Source organism: Sphaeramia orbicularis, chromosome 16 (genome assembly GCF_902148855.1).
Source record: "Sphaeramia orbicularis chromosome 16, fSphaOr1.1, whole genome shotgun sequence".
NCBI lineage: Eukaryota > Metazoa > Chordata > Actinopteri > Kurtiformes > Apogonidae > Sphaeramia > Sphaeramia orbicularis.
The window spans coordinates 26008475-26034136 of record NC_043972.1 but is presented as its reverse complement, the minus strand read 5'-3'; the positions used below and the strand labels follow the sequence as shown (position 1 = coordinate 26034136).

Genomic DNA, 25662 nt, shown 5'->3' with positions numbered 1-25662 from the left:
CTGTTTTTTCCTTTTAATATCTCATAAATGTGCCTTCCAAAAGCAGCCTGATAAAAATCAAAGGGGAAAATCATCATTTTGATTCCCATCTTCCAAAACCTGTGAACCTTTAAGCTGTAAACCTGAAAGGGCGGGTTCAGATCAACAGAAATCTTTTTAACCATCACATGGCCTTCGTTTTCCCTGCAGTGTGGCTTTAGTCTCTCAGTAATGCCCCAACGTCCACCCGCCCAAATAGAATAAACACTTTTGAAGGTTGACAGCCACACAGTTCAGGTCAGGGGGCCTCACCGTGACATAGAACCAAATTATGACAATCGTCTCTGATTACACAGCGCCGGGGCGGGTGCCATGTGGATGACAGGATCACGCACTGGTTGTCACATGTGATTGTAAGCAACGATTCTGGCTGGGATCCCCAGAGAGGATTATTTCTTGACCGCTGGCAGGCGAGCTACAGAACAAGGTGGTCATGCATTTGGAAGCTCCTCTTTCTGTCTCTTACTCCCCCTCTATATTTTACACATTTCCTTTTTGTCAGTAATTAATAACCCATGTAATCAATTCCTGAAGTGAATCGGTGCCATCATTTATAGCTATTGAAGTGAGAGTCATACTATGTTGGATGCGGAGCAAACTCACAGCTGTAGTATTTAGAAGGAAATGGCAATACTGGGGACTTGGAGATGTAGCAATACATGCGCACCGAGAGTTAAGGATTTTACAAAGCATGTATTGTTTTTCCTCTTTTTGTTTATTTTTTTAAAGGTGCTAAAAGATTGTAATCTTCTCGATAAGTACTGGGCCTAAAACTGTGTTTCCGGCTGTAAATCTGCAAGCATATATGTTTTTGTAAGGTATGTTTGTGGTTATCTTTTGTCTGTGAAGCACCAGTTACTGTACGGTGAGAAATGATCATTATCTGATGCAGAGACACCTGTTAACAAACAACTGCTCACCACTGGCTCGTGGTAAAGGTGCAAAACTTAACAGTGGGAGTTGAAGAAGCATTTCTACTGATGGTATATGTGACTGTAAACTGTCACGTTAAAGAGCAACACAGATGAATTGAGGCGCCACAGTTTATCCCATCTTGTGTCTTTTTTACTTATAGATGAATTTATTTCTTTATTTAGGACATGCAAAGAAACAAAATAAAACAAAATGAAGCAAATTAAGACAAAAACAAAATAACATTTAAATGAACAGAATCTATCTTCAAGTACGTGTAAGTCTGAATTTTGCATGGCTGAAAAGGAGTAGGAAGAAGTATAAACTTATTTAATCCAACCCCTCAAGTGCTTTTCACCTTTATCACTAATTTAATACAACAATCAAATAATACATTTTTCTTAATTTTAGCATCGAACCACAACAAATACATAATGCAGTAACTGAATTATAAACAACAATATGTTCATGGCAGTATAGTCATACAAATAGACTCAACAATTCAATAATTTTCTTCAGTAATTACAGCATATTTCTCAATACATCATCCATAAACAAACAGCCCTCATTGTCATGCTGTCATTATTGTCACTAATTAAGTTTCAGTATTCATATTTTTACAGCTTTTACCAATTTTGTTGCTGTCAATACCATATAAAAGAGCCTGCTGACTTTTGCGTGCCACAATACGTGCTGACATTTGAAAACTGCACAGCCAGTGTTATCATATCTTAACAGATTTTTTACAGGCCGCTCTTATAACTTATTATTTCTAAATCTAGCTTTTAATATCATCTCGGTGTTTTCCATAGGCTTTATTCTATCATTTCCATTACTTGTGGTTGAGTGGCTGACAGAGGCCAACAGCACGGGTTAGTAAATGATGATGAAACTGGAAAAATCAGTACTGAGGATCATTATAGCAACACCGATCAACACTTTGACCAATATAGAACGGATTTGGCAAGACTTTTTGCAATTCCAGTCCAATTTAATCCAGATCTATTCATAAAGTACGTTTTAGAACAATAACAGTTGACCAAAGTGCTGTATAGTCAAATTAAAAACCATAAAATAGTGTAATAAAAGCACAAAGACCAAAAAGACATAAAAACATTACAATAAAAACACAAGGACTAGTCAAAAGGACAGTAACAAAGAGAGACAATGCTCATATTGATTTAAAAGCCAAGAAATATAAATGTTTTTCGGCAGCCTAACATGCAGAGGCAACTTTTTCCACAGTTTGGTGGCATCAAGTCCGAAAGTCAAAGAAACTGGTCAACTGACCTGCATGATCTCAATGGGATGACAAACCATAAAAGATCAGGAGCTAGCCCTTGCAATGGAAAGTGAGGACACTTTCAATTTATAGCACATTTATATCTATACACATAAACCTGTTGTTGTTGTACTGGTACTGTATCCACACTCTGGCTGTGGTGATGAGGACCTCACACTCCAGTCACAGGGAAGAAAAAGGAGACTGTGGTCAATTAAGTATCTTTTAGGGAAACCACTGTTACTGCCAAGAGTAGTTACACTCTGAACAATATGCGCCAGTTAACTGTCATCACAGATGTGATGCATGTTTGGAGGAACTGACAAAGACCATGACAAACACAGAGAGCAAGAGCAAGTAATATTTGAGTGTCTGAACCTTGTAAATTAATGGAAGTCAATGAAAATTGAATATGAAAACTGAGATAAAGAATACTGTGAGCAAAAGGAGTCCTTTGTTGATATATTAAAAATGGGTTTTCCTTTAAAGGAGTGATATTTTGCTTTTTTTTAAATGGAATTATACATTTTAGAACATTTCCCTGTGGCCTACATAAACTGTAAATGCTATGGTTGGGTCTGAATTCTTCATTAATTCAACTCCACAGGTCCATCTTCAACCCTATTTCTGAGTAATGACACCAGAAAGGTCGTTTTGAGCGCTGGCCTTTTAAATGCAAATGAGCCACATCATGCCCCGCCCCCTCCTGGTTGTTGGCTGTGCTGCTCTGTCCGGTTCACCCACTTGTGTTCGTTAATACAACCAACAACTGAACATTTTAGGTAACAGGCTCGAAGTTTGGACATATTTTCAGTATGGACTACAACCGTTGCTGCTGACAAACAATTATGGTGTACTCTGAGAAATGTTCGTCAGAAGTCTTGACCTTATATGTGCAAATGTCATGACGTAACTAATTATAAAACCTAACAAATTAAGCAGGAAGTAATAGGGGTAGTAGAAATCCACTCGATTTTTGCCGGAATTAATATAAAGATAGCACTACAGCACCTGGAGGGTTCAAATTCAAACTTTTTGAACTATTAGGGTCCAAATACACAAATAAATGAACCAAAGACTAATAAAAGTGGGTTTAGCAAAATATGATCCCTTTAACTCTTCAGGTAAAAAACAGAGGATCCAAGATGGCTTTGCACCTTAAAGGGCTTATAGTATTGCTATTCCAAACTCCCAATAGCAGGGGAAGTCATACACCAGAAGACACTTACAACTACCAAAACTACCAAACAAATACTACCAAAACCAAGCGAACACTATCAGACTGACTATATCGCACAGACTGAATAAAGCGTAAAGTTAATTGTTTACACATGGTATCATCAAATTTTCGTCTTCAAATAAACATCCTTAGCATGAATAATGGGTCAATAATGTAAAGCGCTTTGGGTGTCTAGAAAGGCGCTATATAAATCCAATCCATTATTATGATTATGATTATGATTATGATTATGATTATGATCATTACCTCCGCCAAGGAGGTTATGTTTTTGCCAGGGTTTGTTTGTTTGTCTGTTTGTCTGTCCGTTAGTGTGCAACATAACTCAAAAAGTTATGGACAGATTTGGATGAAATTTTCAGGGTTTGTTGGAAATGGGATAAGGAAGAAATGATTAAATTTTGGTGGTGATCGGGGGTGGGGGGGGCCCACGGGGGGGGGGGGCAGACCACAAAATTTCATCAAAATCTGTCCATAACTTTTTGAGTTATGTTGCACACTAACGGACAGACAAACAGACAGACAAACAAACAAACAAACCCTGGCAAAAACATAACCTCCTTGGCGTGGGGGGGCCCACGGGGGGGGCCACTGATCAGCCTTGGCGGAGGTCTGCGCTCTCCGAGTGCTTCTAGTTATTATTATTATGTTATTTTTACAGTCGGTCAGTCTAAACCATGGATCAGCAAATGGTGACCTTAGCAAAGATAATAACGTCACATAATAACTTCATGTCTTCATAAGCTTCATCATCAAACTCACCTCAGTAGATGAAACACTGCAATTTCATCATCAAACTATTCTTTTCATTTAGAGCTGAGTCCAGTGGAGAAAACAGTGCATCAACTTTTAGCACTAGGTCACTTTCTTTGACTCTAAAAGTTGCTTGTTAGTGGTTCTGATCTGGTCTTGCCACTTTACAGTGTTTAGCTCAGTGGTCCTGTAATAGTAGTTTTGCTCACCATGGGAGATTAGCAGAGTGACTCACTACTCCCTCTAGTGGTCACATAAATCCATCGTACCATCAATATGAACAAGTAGTGCCAGGCACAACAAGCCCCACCCCTTGCACATATTGTAGCTTATTCTGGCATCGATCCAGCAGATGTCATCATGTCTATGCGTGTGGTGATGTCAGCATATCAATTGCCTCTATATGCCGCTAAGTTTGAAGTAATTTGAAACAAAATTTATGTTTTTATAGATGTGTGAAATTTCACCCATTACAAGTAATGGGAGAAAAATAAAAGATTTTAAAAAATTCATTAAAAATTTGAACTTTGACCTACTTTTCCCAAAATGTAATTACATCTATTCTGGGTCACTGGCAATCTATAAACCTAATTTGGTATGAATTCAACCACTAGTTTTGCTGATACAGATGTGAACTTTTGTCCATTATAAGTCAACGGGGGAAAAAAAGATTTTAAAAAATCATATCCATCTGCTATAACGATGAATGGTGGAACACTGAGCACTTTTTGTCCTGTCTTTTTGTCCTGTCTGTAAGCGTGATCAAGTGCCTGTCTTGCATGTTCAATGTATGTGTTGTTGTAATGCCAAGGCAATCACCTAGACTGCAAAACAAATCTACCTACGGGTATAAAATAACCTTGACCTTGACCTTGATGAAAATTTGAACTTTGACCTACTTTTCCCAAAATGCATTGACATATATTCTGGGTCATTAGAAATCTATAAACCCAATTTGTTATGAATTTAACCAATAGTTTTGCTGCTACAGACATTTGAAATTCCATCCATTATAAGTAAATGAGAGACAAAAAAAAAAAAGATTTTAAAAATTCATAAAAAATGGAAACTTTGACCTACTTTTCCCAAAATGTAATGAGGTCTATTCTGGGTCACTGGCAATCTATAAACCCCATTTGGTATGAATTCAACCAATAGTTTTGCTGCTAGAGTGTTAACAAACAAACAAACAAATCGAACCAAAAACAATACCTCTTGCCTCCCCTTTCGGAGGGCAGGGTAATAAATCCAAGTCATATCTCTAAAATACAATATATTGGCATCTTTGGCATAACTTCAAAGCTCTTTATTCTAAACTCTAATGATACTTTTAGGTAATTTCTTCAGATATTTATACAACATATAACTCTTTTAATGTAGGCCACCATTATAAAGACCAGTAGACTACACTTTCTTCAAATGTACTGCTAGAAAAGGTTACATTCTCCTCATACTTAAGGCTGTATTATATTCATGCTAGATTTCAAATAGAATATATAAGTGAATATTTGATCAAAGTAAATTTTAAATTATGTCCATTCGTTGTTTATAGATATGATATGTCTTTTCATCCTCACACTGGCTTTGTTTCAAACAACTCAAACTCTCCTTATCTGACAGAGACCTATTTAGATTTTTCTGAGATAACGTCTGACCCTGAACAGCATAACAGATGTCGAACATGAATAAACACGGCGAGTAATTGAGCTGCTCAGAGGTTTTGGAGGGGCAAGTTCACGGTGACCCGTGAGTCAGGACTTGACTTTTTACTGACAAAGACTGATTGGGAAGCTAAAGAAAAGGTTATTGTTTCACTCATTTGTTAAGTATGTTTGCTGGCCCTAAGGCTGCTTAAAATAGAGGACCTGTTAAGTGGATGCATGTTTTTAACAATGTTCTACTCAGTTCTGTTATTAACAATATAGACATGTAGTAGCCTGAGAACCAACCTGCTTTCCACTGAGCTGAAATAGGGTAGAACCATTTATCTGATATGGTTAAAGGTTAAAGGCTAACTTAATTTATTATCCCTGTAGGGAAATTCAGGCTGCATTTTACAAGTTACGCGCGGTGAGGTTCATGGCTGGTGAGGCACTGATTTTCAGAGTTTAGATCTACAAATATATGAACCCGAAAGTGTATCTTATTCACCAGTTGATTAGCAACAGTAAACAGGTTATGTTTCATATCTCATATCAGCATTCTTTACGCATATTTATTTTAAGGTCGGAATTTAATTTTCAATCAAATTATGTTGAATATATAATCTTCCATTTTAAGGTTAAGGTGGGGCAAGAAGGAAAAATAAATGAATCACTGCACTTTACTTGTAGCTCACGCACTTAGCAACAACCTGTGGGCTCAGCAGCGCCCTCTGCCTTTAATCTGGTTTTATGATTGACTGCTGATTGACCATGTAATACACATACATGTTATACATTACCCAGAAGTCAGGGCATATAATCCAAGTGTTTGAAACCATTTTAATGACGATATGCAGAGAGACAAACACACACTCTAATTGCATGGGATGCCAAGAAAAGTTTATGAAGGATTAAGTGATCCAAGTGAGGCAGAGCTCACTGCTGCCACCCCACATGTCTCTTGTCTAATCAATATTATTGAACTCACATATGGGAAATAAGTTTATAGTACAGATCAGTGGACAAATATTAACATTTATTTAATGTTATCATTAGGCTTTTTTTTCATGATGACAAGGCTCTGCCTCTGCCATGCATTTTACCCATTCTCATACATAGTACTTAGCATTAGCATTATGCTGCATTCTAAAGTGCTGGGAGGTACAATATAGCTCACTTGGAGTTAACTACATTGCACCTCAAAGTATTCCAGACGATCCATGTTGGACATAAACAAAAAATAGGACCACAGATCAAAGCTCCTATTTGCTTTGCTACTGAAGAGGCATTTTGACTGTCAACAGTACAGTGTTCTCATATACGCAAATGAAATGGATAAGGTGAAATGACGGATGAGCTAATTATGCATTGTGAAGTTTTTTTTCATTGTGAACTTGTGCACTGTACGCCGCCATTGTTGTGTTGACATCACATTGTAGTTCGAGGTGAGGTCAGGGTACTTCTCTGGCCCCACTTTGCAACTAGGACCCAACTTAAAGTTGTAATACCACCAACTTCCACTGGGGGCGCATAACTCTGAAAAACCCTAACTCTCATACACTTACCTTGGACTTCTCTCTAAAAATACTACCCCAGTAATTTTTTCCAGGACTCGTTGTGGTCTCATCTGTTTTATTTGGAACCTGTAATAAGTGATCTGCAATTTAATCTGTTAATTAAACTGCATATTAAATAGAATAATTGCTGTGTCTGGCTCTGGTATATAGGTCAGTGTGACAGCTCACTCACCTGCCAAGTTGGACTTCTACAGTTTCTGTTCAATTAATGAAATACATTTTTTTCCCTGATGCACAGCTTGACTGTAGTTGAAGTTAATATGGTCCACTAATGACTGTGAAATTACTTACAACTTGTTATGACTTGTTTCACAACACTTCATGAAGTTATTGTTTCACAAAACCACTAAGCTAGTGTTTAGCTTTAACGAACCAAACTGTAAACTACTGCAAAACTGCTGATCAGAAACCAGTGGATAATGTCATGTTCATTGTCCATGGTGTCTTTTAATTTTCTGTCAACAAAATATTTAACACCCCATGGAAATCTGAACTGAAATGAGAGGGGACAATACCTGGTTATATACAAAATTTCATGTCAGTTTTCAGATAATGAGATATATATGGAAGTAAATCTGTCACATCAGATTTTGAATTATAAAAAACATTGAATTTGTAGCACTGAATTTTTATTTTTTTTTGCACTGAAATTAAGCATCTGAATTTTTTTTTTTTGCACTGAAATTAAGTATCTAAATTTGTTTTTGCACTGAAATTAAGTATCTAAATTTGTTTTTGCACTGAAATTAAGTATCTGAATTTTTTTTGCACTGAAATTAAGTGTCTGAACTTTTTTTTTTTTTGCACTGAAATTGAGTATCTGAATTTGTTTTTGCACTGAAATTAAGTATATGAATTATTTTTTGCACTGAAATTAAGTATCTGAAATTTTTTTGCACTGAAATTAAGTGTCTAAACTTTTTTTTTGCACTGAAATTAAGTGTCTGAACTTTTTTTTTGCACTGAAATTAAGTATCTGAATTAGTCTCCGAATTCAACTATGTTCATAAATTTAGAATTAAAAAAATTCAGGTACAAAAATTCAGAAGCAAAAAATTCAGATACTTAATTTCAATGCAAAAAAATTCAGTGCTAGAAATTCAATGTCTTTTATAATTCAAAATCTGATGACCCAGATTTACTTCCATACATATAGGTCACAAGTTGCTACTGCGAAGCTAATGAGTCTTTCTGTTTTGTCTCTAGTCAGGTTTGATCCGAACACAGGATGCGGACTACTTCCTCAGACCTGTGTCACATAGCCTCGCACAGACAGAGAATTTCACATCACCTCCTGGACACCAACCACACATCCTCTACAAAAGTGACAGGGGTTCTCAGACAGAGCGGAGACATCAGCAGCATCAAGAAACATCGCAGAGACATTCTATTACCAAAAGATCCTCAGCTCATGTAGATCAACAGAAGGACCAGCAAAAACAGCCGAGTCGTAACCTGACGGAGGATTACAGCAGCGACCATCATCACAAGAGCCATCACCATGACAGTGACTACAGACACGGGGAGAAGCAAAGGCAGCACTTCTGTGGGAGACGGAAGAAATGTATGTAAGGGCAATTTCTCCATCTAAGTTCCCTGATGCATGTGGTATTAAAACTGTGCAATGACATACTACCTATTCCTTCTGAAATGTAGTAATCATTTCTGATGTTCTCCATGCAAACATGAGCTGAAGACATGCAGTTAAATCAGGGGTCTCAAACATGCGGCCCAGGGGCCAAATGCGGCCCGCCATAGGTTCCAATCCGGCCCGTAGGAGGAATTTGCGGAGTGCAAAAATTCCACAATCAAGGCTGTGGAACTCATTTTAGTTCAGGTTCCACATACAGACCAATATGATCTACAATCAAATAATATCATAATAACCTACCAAAAAAAAGACTCCATATTTTCTTTTCAGTTTGATGTAAAAAATTAATATTACACTATGCCTATGAAAAATGACAACTTCAAATTTTTGTCTTTGTTTCAGTGCAAAAAATAGCATTAAATTATGAAAATATTCACATTTACAAACTATCCTGTAACAGTAAAATATGAATAACCTCAACAAATATGAACAACCTGAAATGTCTAAAGAAAATTAAGCACAATTTTAACAATTTTAATCCATAATGCACATGTATAAATGATAAGTTGAGGCATGATATTGTTAAAATTGCACTTATTTTTCTTAAGAAATTTCAGTTTTTTCAGGCTATTCACATGTTTTTTGTTTGGATACTTTATAAAAGTAAGTATTTTCATAATTTAATGAGTTTTTTTTTTTGCACTAAAACCAAGACACAAATATGGAGTTGTCATTATTTATAGGTTATTATGTTATTATTTTACTGGTCCGGCCCACTTGAGATCAAATCGGGCTGAAAGTGGCCCCTGACAGAAAATGAGTTTGAGACCCCTGATTTAAATAGTACAAATGTATGTTGAGCAGTTGTTGTTTTTTTCTATACATTTGTTCTAAAAGAAAAAACTCATGTTGACATTTAACGTTTGACATTTAAATCACCCAGATACATACCTCACATTTCACATACAAGGTCTTATAATAACATAACCCCAAATGATCCAATATAGTTAAATTAATGTTTTGAACTCATCCATTCTTGGTGAATCATAGTGTCATACAGGAATATGAACTTGACATATTATTGTAGTTCTCTTTGTTGACATTTTTTGTTAACTCTTTTAGCCGCTGACCTCCAAAGGTTATGGCTGGTTGGTGTAATGGGAACACAGACGCCACAGCAACAGAATCCAGCTGAAAGTCAATGTTCACTGTTTAACCCTCTGGTATCCCGTCCAGCAAGGCCCTTACTAAGCACCAAGTGTGCCTTTTTCGCACACTTGTGGAATAATGTCAAAAAAAATTAATACAGTTTGTTTGTAATTCTTTTACACTTTTTTTCTATTTCATCAACTTGAGCCCTAAATAAAAATACCAAATACTCAATAATTGTCACATTTTTTAACCCTTTAAATGCCGTGTTTGTAATGTAAACAAACCATTTTTTTGGATGCAAAAAAAACAAAATTTTTTTTTTATTTTTTTCAATATACTACATAAAAAGTGGATTACATGTTATTCGATTTTTGTAGCCTGGCATAGGTCAATGATTAATTCCAACACTGATTAATTTGCATCATTATTTTTGGCACTAGGTCAAATGTACAAAAATACTAGCATCTGTCACCAAGTGTGCATAAAATGCACACCTATAAATCAAACTATTAAATATTATATATTGATTTATTTTTCTGCTCTAATTTGATTTTATTTGTGTAAATCAAGGTCAGCCCTAGTCATACATATCAAATGGAAGAAATAGTGCGTTTTTGGCACACTTGGGAGACAGATGCTAGTCTTGTAATTTTCTTTTGTATACAATGTGTAAATTTTAGTTGGTGGCCAGAATTTTAAAGATTATGCAAAAATGAACAACTTTTGAATTCTAACCTTATTTAAATTGTGAAAAATAATATGAAGTTTTTTAAAATGAAGTGCAAAGTGTGCCTAAAAGACACACCCGGATACCGGAGGGTTAAACGCATTATTGGTTTAAACACTCAAGTAATGTTTTAGAAAGAACAACAGTGATTCCTCATGTTCAAATAGACATTCAACAAAAAATAATGTCTAAAACAATGTGTTAATGTGTATTAAGACATATGCATATTAAAGAGAAACTTATATATGTATATGTTTTTTGCAGCATTTAAGAGAACAAGAATAGTTCATTTTTAATTTCAGATTTTACAACCCCAGTCATCTTATTCCCATGTTCTTAAAACAAATTACACATTGTTTGTTTTGATTGATTTCCCTGAGGGAGCTTTTAGGAGAGTTTTGGACTGTATCTCACGTGACAAGTGTTTGCTCTGAATAATATCATTTACCCTGACACTTTTGGTTTGACTTCATTAGTGAGTTAAAATATGAAAGGTTAAGGGACATGTTTTATATTCACTCCACTCTGTGACTAATGTTTGCTCTCCAGAAATGACCTCAAGATCAGTTAACATTGCCGGTGCAGCAGGGGTCATTTTAAAGAGAACAGGGATTGGACTGGTACCACAGCCATTACCCTGTGGAACCCCAGCTGTCTGTCCCCTGTGAAAACACATTAATGTTTACATTCCCATGGGATGACATCACTGAACACCTGTGCCATGTTTTAGTCAAAAAGATACTTTTGGTCGCTCACCTGCTTTCCGCCGACATGAGCAAACTTTACTTTATAGTTTATAGTGGCCAGACAGTGATAGGTGAAAGTAAAGATAGCACAAAAAAAAACAAACTCTGGGCTGCAGATTTGATGTGATGATGTCCAAATCTTCAGATGTTTACGATCACATTTTGCATCGAGTGATGGGCAGTACTGACCCCAGGAGTGGACTTAAGAATGAAAACGTTTTTTGTTTTTTTTTTTCCAAGAGGTGACCTAGCTTTAAAAGGCAACTGGATATGAGTCACAAATACATTTGGCAAATCGCTGATAAGTCTTCACAATAAGCTTGTATTGTGAATTTATCAATTTACGTCATAGCTTTATTGTACAGCTTCCCCTTAGCTTATCTATGGCACCCTGATATGATTCAGAGATCTTATTTTAAAAGTTTAAGTGGATTTAAAAAGAGATAAGTTTGTAAATGATTTCTTTTACATGTTATATTGGATCAAGACATGACCCAGTACGTGAATACCTCAGATGGACTTTGTTCGTCATCATATTTTATACTGTATTATGTCAACAATGTATCCTACATGAGTACTCCACAGCAAAATGGATTTACTTTTACCATGTATTCACATTTAAAGAAAATTTTACCTGCCGTAGTGCTTGCAAATGCACAGTACATCTCATGCTGTAATTGTAGCATAATAATAAAATTGCCAGAATCAACAACAGAAAAAAAAATAGTTTGCCAGTTATCCATGACATCAGGTTATTAATGAAGGACTATACTTAATCATCTGGAATGAATGTCAGCATCTGGCTGGAGTCATTGGTTAATATACAAACACAGACAGAGATTGCTATTTAGCTAACAGTTATAAGTTAATTCTAAATTGTGCAACATTCAGTATAAACAGTAAAGGGAAGGACAGGCTGTGTATTTGCAATGGCCTTTCTAACTGCTATTAAATTGCTATTAAACACACAGTTGCTTCTTTCTTTCAACAGTCATTTCATCCAACGTGCCTCAACACTTGTTCATTAAATGCCACTTTATTTTTCTGACTTAATTCATATTATAACACTCTTGGTTTTTTCCCCCCAGACATGCCCAAACCACCAGAAGAGGATCTTCTTATTCTTCCAGATGAGTACAAATACATCCCAAGGAATAAACGGGCAGTGCTGCTAAAGAACCAGGCCAATCAGAAGCTGAATGTGGAGACGCTGGTGGTGGTGGACAGGAAAATGATGGACAACCATGGCCATGAGAATATTACAACATACGTTCTCACAGTGCTTAATATGGTAAAGGGATAGATCATTTGTTAAATACAATGTTAAGATTAAGTATATGGTGATAGACGGTGTTAAAAGAAAGCATCAGTGATAATTCATTTAAAACACACACATTTATTAAGTTTTATGGTTTGGTATGGTTTAAGGTTCAGAGACTTGATATCCTTCTTTTCCACTCTTCCTTATCAGAAAGACCAAATCTAAAAACATGAAACTGATATCTGTGTGAGATCATTGCGGCAACACTCACAGTGTCCCCCCGTCCCTGTATCTGATCTGCAAGCAAATTCCGTCACGCTCGTTTTGCTACTTAATGACTGACTGACAAATCCAAAGATAATCTGTCTATTTTGAAAACATAGTTCCCTCTAGTAGAAACCAAGTCGGAGCAGTCGGCCCGCCTCAGAGGAGTCACCTAAATACAGTATGGAGTTTCACAGAAAACACACAACCCCTACCCCACCTGCCAGTTCCCATGGGCTCGAAGACGGTTATTTAAGATTTGCTAAAAAATTCAATCTGATACTTGTCTTTGGAATTATGTTTTTTTACAGCTAAGTGGAAACAAATCAGAAATCAGATGCATTTTATAATTACTGATATAACTATACAGGGTCCCAGATAGCAATTACCTTAGGGCCGGATCCACATGAAAGCCTTTACATCCGTTTATAGCTTACATTCGTTTTCTGACTTTGGACCAAATCTGCATCTGATCCGTCTTTCAGCTCTCTCTAGCAGTTCCAGAGTTGTGCTGGTTTACGGATTCGGCCCAGAACAGTCTCCCATCACACAACCAAGACTGATTTTCAAAGTTGTAATGCTGATCTGGACCAGAATTGTAATATGAATCTGGACCAGAGTCGTAATACAAATCTGGGCCAACATAATTCTTGTGTATATTCTAGATGTGATTGAATGGAGCTGGGCCAGAGCTGGACCATTTCTGTAGAAGATCCGTTTCGCAGAGCAGTACCTGTTTTGGGTCGATGTGCGTTTGGACACCGGGATGGATCTGCCAAACAGTTTCAGGCAGAGTTGGGGTGTGATTCTGTTCCAGATCCATCCCAGTATCTCTTTGCTATCTGGGGTGTATCAAAAAAACTATGCATTTTGGAAAAATTACCCCCAGTTCCACATTTGATAATTTTTGGAATTTTCTTTTATGGATGTCGGTAGGTAGGGGATCGGTGGATATTTGTTCAAATTTACAGACCCAGGTTTTCATGCATGAGTGAGCAGGGGCAAATCCAAGTTAAAACTGGTTTACGCAAAGTAGTGGTGGGATTTAAATCCAATCAAAGGTCATGGGAGGGGACAATGGGCATCCATCTTGTTTTCCACAAAATTGCCAAGTTACAGCATTAACACTTTGGCCACCATGTCAGTTTCATTTCTTTACCCATGGCAGCTGTTCCTGCCTTTCAAATTTAATTCAACTTGTTTAGGCCTGAAAATGTCACTGAGGACAGGCCAAGTTAGGGTTAAGGTTAACCCTAAACCTGGATCTGTAAATTTGGACAAATATCCACCAATCCCCTACCTACCAACGTCCATAAAAGAAAATTCCAAAAATTATCAAATGTGGAACTGGGGGTAATTTTTCAAAATGTATAGTTTTTTTTTTTTTTTTTACACACCTTGTATACACACACAAAACATTGAAATACTATAGAAACAAATGTCACTGTTCTTTATGTGGCAGTTAAAACACTGTGATTCCTCTATATGTGTCTAATTGTTCAAGTCGGAAACTCTGTCAAACATCGGAGATCTAAACATTTTTATTGAAAGTAAGTGGCTCTGATTGCCTGTTTGACCTCAGAATTTTCGCTTGAGTTCAGTAACAAACCACAGCCGTGTGTTGATTCATGAGTCAGTGTAGTAGAGGACCCAAACATAAGGAACATAAGGAATGAATGAGGGTGTTCCAGAAGAAAAGGAAGGCTTAGCGAGTGTCGTCTGAGGTATTCACGAGGCCGGTGAGATAGTCGGCGCGATCAAGAGCAAAAGATCAGGAGTCCACTTTCAAAGCTCCCAGCTGTTATGATTGATGCTCAGATATCCGTGTGAGTACAAGATGCTGAATTAGAAACAGCAGTTGTGGCTGTCATACCCGAGTCCGGCGATCAAAAGGGGTTTGTGTGTTACATATGGGACTGTCAAGGTGTAGTGTCTTACACATTTGACACACATTTCTCTATAATAGACTTAAAGGTGGAAGAATCTGTACCTAAAAGATGGCAGTGTTAACATAAAACATAAGACAGTAGCTACTAACATGATGTTTGATGGTGACATTGAACTGAATTGAATTGAATTGAATTGAACTGAAATGAAATTAAGTGAACTGAAATGAATTGAACTGAACTTAAGTGAATTGAATTGAACTGAACTGAATTGAACTGAACTGAATTGAACTGAAATCAATGAAACTGAATTGGATTATTTAGACCTATAAAATAGATACTAAAACTGCATTATAAAATTTACAAGTGAATATGAAGAAGAATCGCCTAAAACCCTCCAGGGATTGACAAGTGGCTCCATCCATCCAATATATTTCATAAAATAAAATTACATGAATGTAATATTCACAATTTAAGTACATATCAGTGGAGTTAAACGTAGTTGAAACATGATTCTTGATTATAATGCATTTTACAGTCACCCAGTTTAAAGTGAGTACACTCACAAGACAGTCGTCAGGAACTTGTAGACACGTGTTTACAATAAAGCCATGCAGAAAAAGTGGGATTAGAAGATTCAAAGACTTTCATTAGACATCTAAGGGTTCATGAAGAGACTATACAAAAAATCTTTATTTCAGTCTAGCTTCTATAGGCAGAGAAATAGTTTTGACTATCAAGTAAAATAATTTAAAATGACAATAACAATTCATTTTTTTCTGCTCTTAAGGTCTCCAGTCTCTTCAAAGATGGGACAATAGGAGGGAACATCAATATTGTCATTGTGGGTCTGGTGCTCCTGGATGAAGAGCAGGTAAGAATTCCAAAGCCTGTGAGCTGTGTTGGGTGAAGTCATATGCTTTAAAACATCTTCCAACATGAAATAACTTTCAATATGACCTGTGGCAAAAAGGTTTTTTAAGGTAACTTGTAAATGTATCTCTGGGGAAATATTGTTCCAAATGTTCACAGAAAAAGGGTTTTCAGATGATGAAGAACAGCAAGAACAGTGTCCTCATTTTACACACTGATTCTGTCAGCAGTACACACCACGGAGCTTCAGATGCACCAGAAGTGCAATAAAGGATCTTTTGTTTGTTTATTTGTTTCTGTGCCTGAGGGCTCAGAACTCCTTGGTCTCTCCAAGAGATTCCCGTGTTCTTGCTAACTACTAAGGACTTTTACAGTGGTTAATTATAGGCTATGCATCTCCTTGGATGTTTGCCAGATTCAGGAGGGAAATTCTTGTGGAGAGCAGAAGACAAAAAGGGGGAAAAAAAGAACCGAGAGAGAAACAGGTGGGGCAATGTCAGAATAAAGTAAGCAGACTGAGGGGAACGGAGTCTGGTTTCCATCCACCTGTGATGTTAATAGATTTCAGTCTTCCTTAAGAGGCAATTATCTGTGGCAGGAATGCCAAAAATGCCAAAATGGTCTATGTTGTGGTCATTTATTTTGTCTGCTTCAATACTCACATCACATGTATACGTTGAACTTTTGTTAACTTAATTCATTTTTATTAAATGCATTCAGCCAAATATTTTATTTGTAAAAACCCAGAATACCATATGGAGTATAATATGGAAAGAATTTCATGCCAGCATACTTTCGCTTATCAGGATTAAAATGGTTGCTTGAATGCTCTTTCCGGTTTCTTACTCACGGTGTCCTTCTACTTTTATCTCCTTTATCAAACAGGATGGCTTAGTGATCAGCCACCATGCAGACCACACACTGAACAGTTTCTGCCACTGGCAGTCAACTTTAGGAGGCCGAGAGGGCCGCCGCCACGATCATGCCATCCTCCTCACGGGACTTGACATCTGCTCTTGGAAGAATGAACCCTGTGACACCCTGGGTGAGTTTTCCAGCTACTGCTTTTCCCTTGACAAAGAAACACTGCAAATGTGTTCATGTATTGAGTAAATGCTTAAAACAGTGCTTTTCAACCTTGGGGTCCGGACCCCATGTGGGGTCGCCTGGAATTCAAATGGGGTCGCCTGAAATTTATAGTAATTGATAAAAATTAAAACTTAATAATAAAAAATATGTCGTGAGTTGACAAAGACAGTCCCAATCCATAAAAGACATGACAAACTGCGGTTGTGAAACCGAAGCACTGTGGTACTGTTTATCTGTCAAATGTTCATTGTGGTCAGTTTCAGATGCTGCAGCTCTTTCATAATTCATAGTTTGAGTTATTGTTTGTTCAGTATTAATTGTCAGCCTTGTAAATCCAAGCTGGACTGACTGTACATATCCTGACCAAGGAAAATAAAATTCTCCCTTTGTGCAGTAATCTACACCTGGCTTTTCTGCCTCTGTCCATAATAATACACATTATATAGATTAAATGTCATCTAAAATTAACCTTTATTTGTAACATAGTATAGCAAACTATTACAAGATCAAAAACAAATTCATTTTAGCAAAAAAAAAAAAAAGGTCTCTGTTTTGAATGTGTGGGGTCGCCAGAAATTTGTGATGTTAAAATGGGGTCACAAGCCAAAAAAGGTTGGGAACCACTGGCTTAAAATGACATGTAGGACATTATCAACACACTCTCTTCAAGATGGGAAGAAGAAGAGAAGCAGCATGAGATCACTGATATGTCCCTGTTTGTCTCTTATCCTTAATAGAGATACAATATGTCCCTCTTCCTGTCTGTCTTTCACTCTCTTCTTTGGGAAGGTGCCCTTGTCATCTGTCACACGGTGTCACACAGGTTCACATCGGCCAAACCAGATGTTGGAAAAATCTGCTTCTTTCAGATCTTTTCAGCCCCACAGTATCACATATCATGAAGAAAATATAAAGTTTAGAGTAAAATCATTACAGTTATGAGCAAAGACAAACATGATCAGAAGTTTAGCTTGATTGAATCTGGAACATATCTTCTAGGAAAACTACTTGTATATTCCTACAGGGGATATTATTATACTGTAGGTACAACACGAGAAACACATCCCATAGTTCAAACTCCATTGTGTTTTCACTTAAAATCCCGGAATATTTCTGTACAGGCTAAATTCAGCTGTTTTGTGTCTGTCTCACACACAAACAAACTCAGTGAGTGTGAGTGTACACCATCTAACAAACTAACAACTGCTTGTTTGTCGTAATGACTATGCCAACACATTGCTGTCTTCCACACTGTGAGAAACAGAAAACTGTGTCCTAGAGAGACACAGAGTGACAGACATGCACACACAAACACACACTACCTTCAACCCCCTGACTTAAGTTGACTTCAAAGTGTTGAGGCTAGTATTAGCCCTAATCGTGGCTATGAAAGCTCAGTTCAAAGGTCTCTCTCTGTTTCTCTGTGTGTGGAGCTTAAAAAGGCTTAGTACTATCACTAGTTAGTACTAACTAGCACTACCAGTCAGTATGAAACAGGTTATTTAACCCTTTCATGCATGAATTGTGAGAACTGAAATCAAGATATTTTTTCCCTGAGTGTTTTTATTCCTCTTTAAGAATGACAAAAACAATATGACTGAAAATTATCTTATGAACCTATTTTTCATGAAGTTCCAAAAATGTCCACTCAGCAGGACACCATGCGTTTAATTTTAGAAGCAAAGAAACATGTATTTACTGATATACTGTATGAAAACTCTGGGGAAAAAAAAAAAAAAAAAACATTCTTAACCCGAAAGGACCCATGGTGACACGGGTGTCTCACACCTTATAAACATTCTGGATGGTTCTATGTTAAGCTAATTCCTTGATTTTTTACTCATGAAGTCCCAGAGTGACACCTATAGCGCATTTATGATAGGTCATGTGACCAGTGGGGTGATCATTTGATCCCATACCAAACAACAGAACTTGACCAAAAGTTGCATGTGGAAAATCCAGCTAGCCAGCTAATTTTAACATAGGTTGTTCTGAGTCTAAAAGGTAAGATTTTTCTAATTAAAGGATTGCAATGTTTAAATATCATGCTGTTTGTCAAAAATAAGCTATTGTTCACACATCTCTTGAAGAACTTTGTATAAAATTATCACGTAAATATTGGTGTGACACAGATGTCACATCGGGCAATTAGCCTAAAAACTGTTGAAAAAAATTGTTGTGACATATGTGTCACAATAAGAAAACTAATCATGATCTGATCAGTTTATTTTGCTGATTCAATAATATTTAGTTATATATTGTATAAATGGTTTATTCTATCTTTATGGAACCAATATTAGTTATATAATTTTATTCATGGGTTGCAATAAGACCTGTTTGGCACCAATTAGCTAGCTATTAACAACATGGCAGGTCTAGGACTCTGTCATGACATGACATCAGCTGCAAGACATGAATAGCTAACTTTTTTTTTCTCTAGATGGATAGGAAAAAGAGATGGGATTGGAATAAGCACAGACAGTTGATTTTGGACATGATTCAGAATGGAGATGAAAGTGAGATTGAGGGATTTGGTGATACCAGCTCAGATGAAGACGATCCTGTTGGAGATCCCGATTACACTCCCTTGAATCAGGAGTCAAGTGAGTCTGAATGTGAGTCAGATAGGGAAGTGCCACAACCAGTGGGGGAAATATCTCAACCAGAAGGGGAAGTGTCTCAACCAGGAGAAGCACCTCAGCCAAGTACCTCAACCAACAAACACCCTCTTGGCCAAGAAAAGTTCACATGGAGAAAGAAACCTTTTGAAGCCCCTGACTGCACCTTCAAAGGAGAGAGTGTCATACCTCCAGATGTGCTCCCCACTCCCCTGCAGTACTTCAGGAGGTTTATCACAGAGGAGATGATTGAATCAATGTTGGTGCAAACCAATCTGTACAGTGTCCAAACCTCTGGCACACTCAAGAATGTGTCCACCACAGTCAAGGAGCTGGAAATCCTAATTGGCATGTATCTACGCATGGGTCTTTGCCAGCTTCCGGGAAACCGTGCCTACTGGGAAAACGACACAAGATGTGCCATGGTAGCTGATAACATGTCACGCAATCGGTTTCAGACTCTGCTCACATCTCTTCACTTCACTGACAATACGGATTTGTCAAACAGGCAAGAAGGGGACAAGTGCTGGAAGATCCGTCCATGGCTTGATAGGTTCCGCAAACAATGTCTTGATATCACTCCAGAAGAGTACAACTCAATTGATGAGCAAATGGTGTCTTTCAGAGGAACGCGCAGCCCAATAAGGCAGTATGTCAAGAGCAAGCCCCACCCCTGGGGATTCAAGATCTGGGCCCGTTGCACTTCCACAGGAATCCTCTGTGATTTTCAGGTGTATGAAGGTGGCACTGGGAAAAGAACCACACTTGGCATGGGAGGCGACGTGGTGCTCAAGCTGTGTGAAACTCTTCCACCAGGCCAGAACTACAAAGTGTTCGCCGACAACCTGTTCTCTTCAGCAGCACTGGTGCATCAGCTTCTTCAGCGGCAGATCTTCTACACAGGTAACAGATGCAAACACACACACATACTAACACGCACACTGACACTTACTGACACACACACACAGGCAATAACAACATAAACATTTTACGCTCTGCATAATATTCTCCATTAGCCTCTCTTGTTTTTGTTTGTAGTTTTGTCACTCATCTTATCTTATTGTTTATGTATTACAGGAACACTCCGCAGCAATCGCTTGTCTGGATGTCTGCTTGAGGATGACAAGAGTCTTGCCAAGAGAGGCAGAGGATCTTTTGATGCCAGGGTGGAGAAAGGGGGGTCCATGGCTATTGTAAAGTGGCATGACAACAGGTCAGTCACCTTGATCTCCTCTCACGCTGCAGTGGAACCACAAGACAAAGCTCGCCGCTGGAGCAAACAAGAGAAGGCATTCCTTGACGTCAACCAGCCACACGTCGTCAAAGAGTACAACACCTTCATGGGGGGGGTTGACCTCAATGATGGATGTATTGCCAGGTACAAGTACAACATGAGATCACGGCGGTGGTACATCTACCTCTTCTGGCACAGCATCATGCTAGCCTTGGTCAACGCATGGCTGACCTACCGCCGTGACTGCAAGCTGCTTGGTGAGAGGCCACTGAATCAAAGAAGATTCCAGGCAGAGGTGGCAACTAGCCTCATCCTCATCCAGGCAAAAAGGGGGCGCCCATCACTCGACAGCAACACCACACCTCAACCAGCAACTCCCAAGAGAGTCCGTGTTAGAGTTCCTAATGATGTTCGTCTGGACCAGGTTGCACACTGGCCTGTGAAATGCGCCAAGCGTGGCCGCTGTACAGTCTGCAAACAGAATGCAACCACCACCCTCTGTCAGAAGTGTGACGTGCGTCTCTGCTTCACTGAAGAGAGAAACTGTTTTAAAGCACACCATTTTGCCTAAGCACACATAAACCTCTCTGCTACACTGGCAATCACCTAGTAGTTGTTGAGATCCTAGGTTATTTGTTGTGGAGTTAAAAATGTTATGTTCTGGTAGGATCTTTCTTTGAGAGTAGAAATGAATGTGATTGGTGGTGTGAAGAGGAAGGTAGGGGGAGTATTAATGATATTGGATGTTGATCTGATGATATACAAATAAAAAAACAAAGAAACACATTCTCATGCTGATTTATTTTTAGAAATTCAAGATTAAGGTTTAACAAATAATTTAACTCTTGAAGGCCCAAAGTGACAAATAAGTCACTTTTGAGATCTCTGCCACCTAGTGGTGGAATCAAACATTTTTTTTTAGAAATGTGTTCTATGTGCTCTATTTAACCTGTGTTGTGCCCCCCTTAATTTTCCTTGAAGTAGAAATGGGTCCGGGTCTTTATGGGTTAAGGCAGCTAATCTGATGTTTTCTCACATTTTAACATACTCTAATACAAGTCACTACTCACTTCATGGAGATAATATGAAAAAAAAAACCTTTTTGTTTAAAAAAAAAAAACCAAACCTGTTAATTACAGTCTAATAACAATAACAAACAATTGATTTACACTCAGACATGCTAGTGTAGATCAGGTTGATCAAAAACAGCAAAGTTACAGTAATGGTATGAATGTCAGTGTATGGGATGATATGGACCTAAAACAACAAAACCCATGAATATATAAGAGAACGGCTTTGAACAGCTGTCCACTGTAGTGACCACTATGCATGAAAGGATTACATAACTGTTACAGACCTATCCCTTAATGTTTCCTTCCATAAACCAAAACTGTGTAACATCAATAATCTTCTGACAAAAAGTAGAAACTAAAAATATGTTCTCACAGTCAATCTGCCGCTCCCCTGCTCATGCTTAATATCATTATTCACATTAGTTATGTACATAAGAACATACCTCTGCAGCAAATAACTTAGGACCGTGAAATAGCAGCACATGGCTCAATTCTCCCTGAGAAACGAAAACACGACGGGAGGCCCTCATGGGTTCTGTGCTTTTTGATTCACAGCCAGGACTGTTGTGTGTACGTGCATAAGGAAAAGACGCAGAGGGAAAATGGACAGAAAGAGGCTTAAAGGCAGCTGTAATGTCCACTTTATTTTATAGAGAATAAGACATATGAGAAATAGAAGTGAAGGTGTGGAATGGATTGTTTCACAGTGAACTGAGCTATGGGCACGTTCCCTCAAAGTGCTATGTTTATATACAAGAAGGGACTATAATCTAACTATGATGTGTTGAATATTACTCATTCGAATTCAAGTTAAGTGAATTTTTAGTACTTGTAATACTTCTATACTGCAAGGTATTAAATATGATGTAGTGTTTGCAAATGATTGTAAAACTCACCGGTTTGCCAGGTTTTGCTCCAATAAGTGGGATGTGCAGTAAATACCGGAGTTGTACCGTCAACGAAGATACAGGCCTGGGTTTAGCGTTCACCATCGCCCATGAATCTGGACACAAGTAAGGGTTTCCATCACAATACAACCCATTGTCTTTTGCATGGAAGTCATTTGTTACTTTTGTATCTGGGTGCTTCTATGAAACTGGTCCCTAAAAACAGGACAGAGGGGCTAAAAATTCAAACCAGATGTAGACTAATGTTATGAAGCAAGTTTGGAAACACTTTGGGTCTATTTTAAAAACAAATATTTACTGAGATGAAAGAGAAACTATTTTTCAGATAAAGCACATTTTTATGTTTTTATATTATTTTATATACAAAAATCCATGTGTAAAATGGTAAAAAGGAAATGAAAATTACACACTAGTATTTTTTGAATATCTTTTTAGTCTCTCACAGGTGCATTTTGGGAACTGAAATAATTATGCAAGGCAGAGTGTTTCACAAAAATGGCCGCTGTTGCAAGATCGCTCATGATTTATATGTGTTTAAATGGGCAGGTTCCGCATGTAACACCAGTGGACATGATGGGTTACACACAAAACCTGGAATAAGACTGAGATTGATGAAAAACCCATGTGTCTGGATTAGAAAAACCACTAGGATTGACAAATTTAACACAGTGTCTTTATCTATAGCGATATATATGACCATTTACAGCCATGTTTTCCAGATCAAATGCACTGACATCTAGGTAGCTTTTCCTGTCCCAATTTTGGTCCTAATATTTTATCAAAAATATATTAATTTTGGGATGGCTCAGAGTAAGAGTATAATTTTTTTTGGCATTTATCTGAGGTCATCATTAGGTACATCCAGGGAGAAAATATGTCTAAATTTCTCTTTTATTATTGGGTCTTATAAAGCTCGCAAAGTGCCAGATACCAAAATGAACCCAGTTTCATAGATGCACCCATCTGCAAACATATCATTCACATCTTATGTCACTTCCCAGTTTTGGAATGGTCCACGATGGAGAGGGGAATGTCTGTAAGAAGTCAGAGGGAAACATCATGTCTCCTACATTAGCCGGTCACAATGGCATCTTCTCCTGGTCTTCCTGCAGCCGCCAGTATCTCAGTCGCTTCCTCAAGTAAGTTTTGTTTTTCTGTGTTTTGCTTTTGTTGCAGAATACAATGTGAAAGTGATTTAAGAAGCACTTCATTCTGATATTTACGAGTAACACTGTTTGAAGACTAATTAAGTTTTCAGGACTTTGGAGCAGCATTACATCCATATGGTGTATCAATGAGCAATAACCGAATCCTGATGCAAGCTTTGGTTTTGTGTTTTTACGACAAAGAAATGAAGCAGTATATCAGTTTTCTATAGGAGCAAAAGCAGGTTATGGCCTCACTTAGCATGCACTGTCTTTATACGATGCATGTGTGTTTATTTTAATGCGCGCACTGCTGATGAACACATGTTATAGAGTAAACATTTTAAGGCCCATATGAGTTAAAGTGCACAAGAGTGTGCGCTATAATTGTTTTTTATGTATGCACGACGCTCACCCGAGTGAGAAAACAAGACATAGCGTCCGTGTGTCTGTCTGTGTGTCTGTGCATGTATGTGTATGTATGAAACCAGATAGTCCTAAGCTAGTGCCCTCCACTAAATTTACCAGCATGTTAACTGAACTGTCAGGTCTCTCCTCTCAGAGTGGTGGAGACGGACAGTGTATTTCCTCGCTGAGTTATTAGAGCCGGGGTGACCTCACCCTTGTTAGGCCTGTCAGCTTTATATTAAACTCCCATCACCCCCTGAGGCCATGTGGAGGGGATCTCTGCAACACTGCGTGAACCAGGGCTTGTCTTTCTGTACAATGAATGCACGATAAAATGCTGAAATGTTGTATGTTTTCCTAATTGCAATCAACAGAATGTGAGGATCTTAAGAGTATTTTTGGATCAGTGTGTTTGATTGGGCCAAACCAAGAGTTCTCTACCTTCATGTCTTATGGAGAGTTGCTTTGATTTCACATCACGCTCACTCCAAGCTGCCTCTTCTCGTTCAGCCTCGACAAAGAGGTTTGTGCCAGCGCTGTACGTATAGTCAAATGCTTTGTTAGTAGTGCACTTGATCATGCCTAAAGAGGATGTGCAACTTAAACGACAGGGAGAAGCCAAATCCTCCTTCAAACCACTTGTGAATGTTTTTGTTTGCATGAGCACCATCAAATCCATCAAAAAGTCGGTGGCGTGTATAAGTAAATCTTTTCTGTTACTGTTTCTTCTCACTGAATTGGTTGCATCCCAAAGGTTTGCAAAGACTTCTGAGTCAACTTAAACCCGTGATCTGAGGAGACGTCAGCATCATAGATTAGGACAACATCAGTGCTTATTTTGGAAACTGTTGTTAATGTGTATTTATAAGCAGCTATCACGGTACAAGCATGTAAGTGTCCTCCTGTGAGCTTTTATGAGGATCTGTCGGTAACCGATCCGCTTGCTTATGTATTTTTCCTGTAATTGCCAAATGTAATTAAGACTTTTGAGACTTTTCTGCTCGATGCATGATTCACATTTGTTTTTGCACAGAGCTTTGATGAATAGAATATTTTATGACTGGTAGAGATGAGTCAGAATACCTGCAGGGAAATCTCTTTTTTTATTTTTTATTTTTTTTATTTTTTTTTTATTAGTGATAGTTAACAAGACATTGTGGACAGAAAAACAACAACAACACATTAACAAAGGGAAAATCAAACAAATAAACAAACCAAAAACAACAACAACAACAACAACAGTT

At 37.8% G+C, this 25662-nt stretch overlaps 2 protein-coding genes across 3 annotated transcripts in view; both read left to right on the top strand.

Annotated features, from left to right (window-relative positions):
- adamts16 (ADAM metallopeptidase with thrombospondin type 1 motif, 16) overlaps positions 1-25662 on the top strand; it is an 85140-nt gene that overhangs the window by 19538 nt on the left and 39940 nt on the right. The window contains exons 4-9 of the mRNA XM_030156990.1: positions 8650-9007; positions 12748-12950; positions 15861-15944; positions 16829-16988; positions 22865-22970; positions 23867-24004. Coding sequence (XP_030012850.1) covers positions 8650-9007; positions 12748-12950; positions 15861-15944; positions 16829-16988; positions 22865-22970; positions 23867-24004 — 1049 coding nt within the window. The remainder of the gene's footprint in view (positions 1-8649; positions 9008-12747; positions 12951-15860; positions 15945-16828; positions 16989-22864; positions 22971-23866; positions 24005-25662) is intronic.
- Positions 20251-21868, top strand: LOC115434867 (piggyBac transposable element-derived protein 3-like). 2 transcript variants are annotated; one of them, XM_030156989.1, is made up of 2 exons: positions 20251-20435; positions 20778-21868. In XM_030156989.1, exons 1-2 carry the CDS (start codon positions 20262-20264, stop codon positions 21453-21455), a joined length of 852 nt encoding a protein of 283 aa, XP_030012849.1. In that variant the 5' UTR covers positions 20251-20261; the 3' UTR covers positions 21456-21868. The 2 variants fall into 2 exon arrangements, with proteins under 2 accessions (XP_030012849.1, XP_030012848.1); XM_030156988.1 differs by having other exon boundaries at positions 20251-20553; positions 20728-21868.

Coding starts and splice junctions, on each gene's coding strand:
- LOC115434867 (XM_030156988.1), top strand. CDS start 20,262: ATGGTGTCTTTCAGAGGAACGCGCAGCCCAATAAGGCAGTATGTCAAG. Junction 20,554..20,727: donor GCGGCAGATCTTCTACACAG/GTAACAGATGCA, acceptor TATGTATTACAG/GAACACTCCGCAGCAATCGC.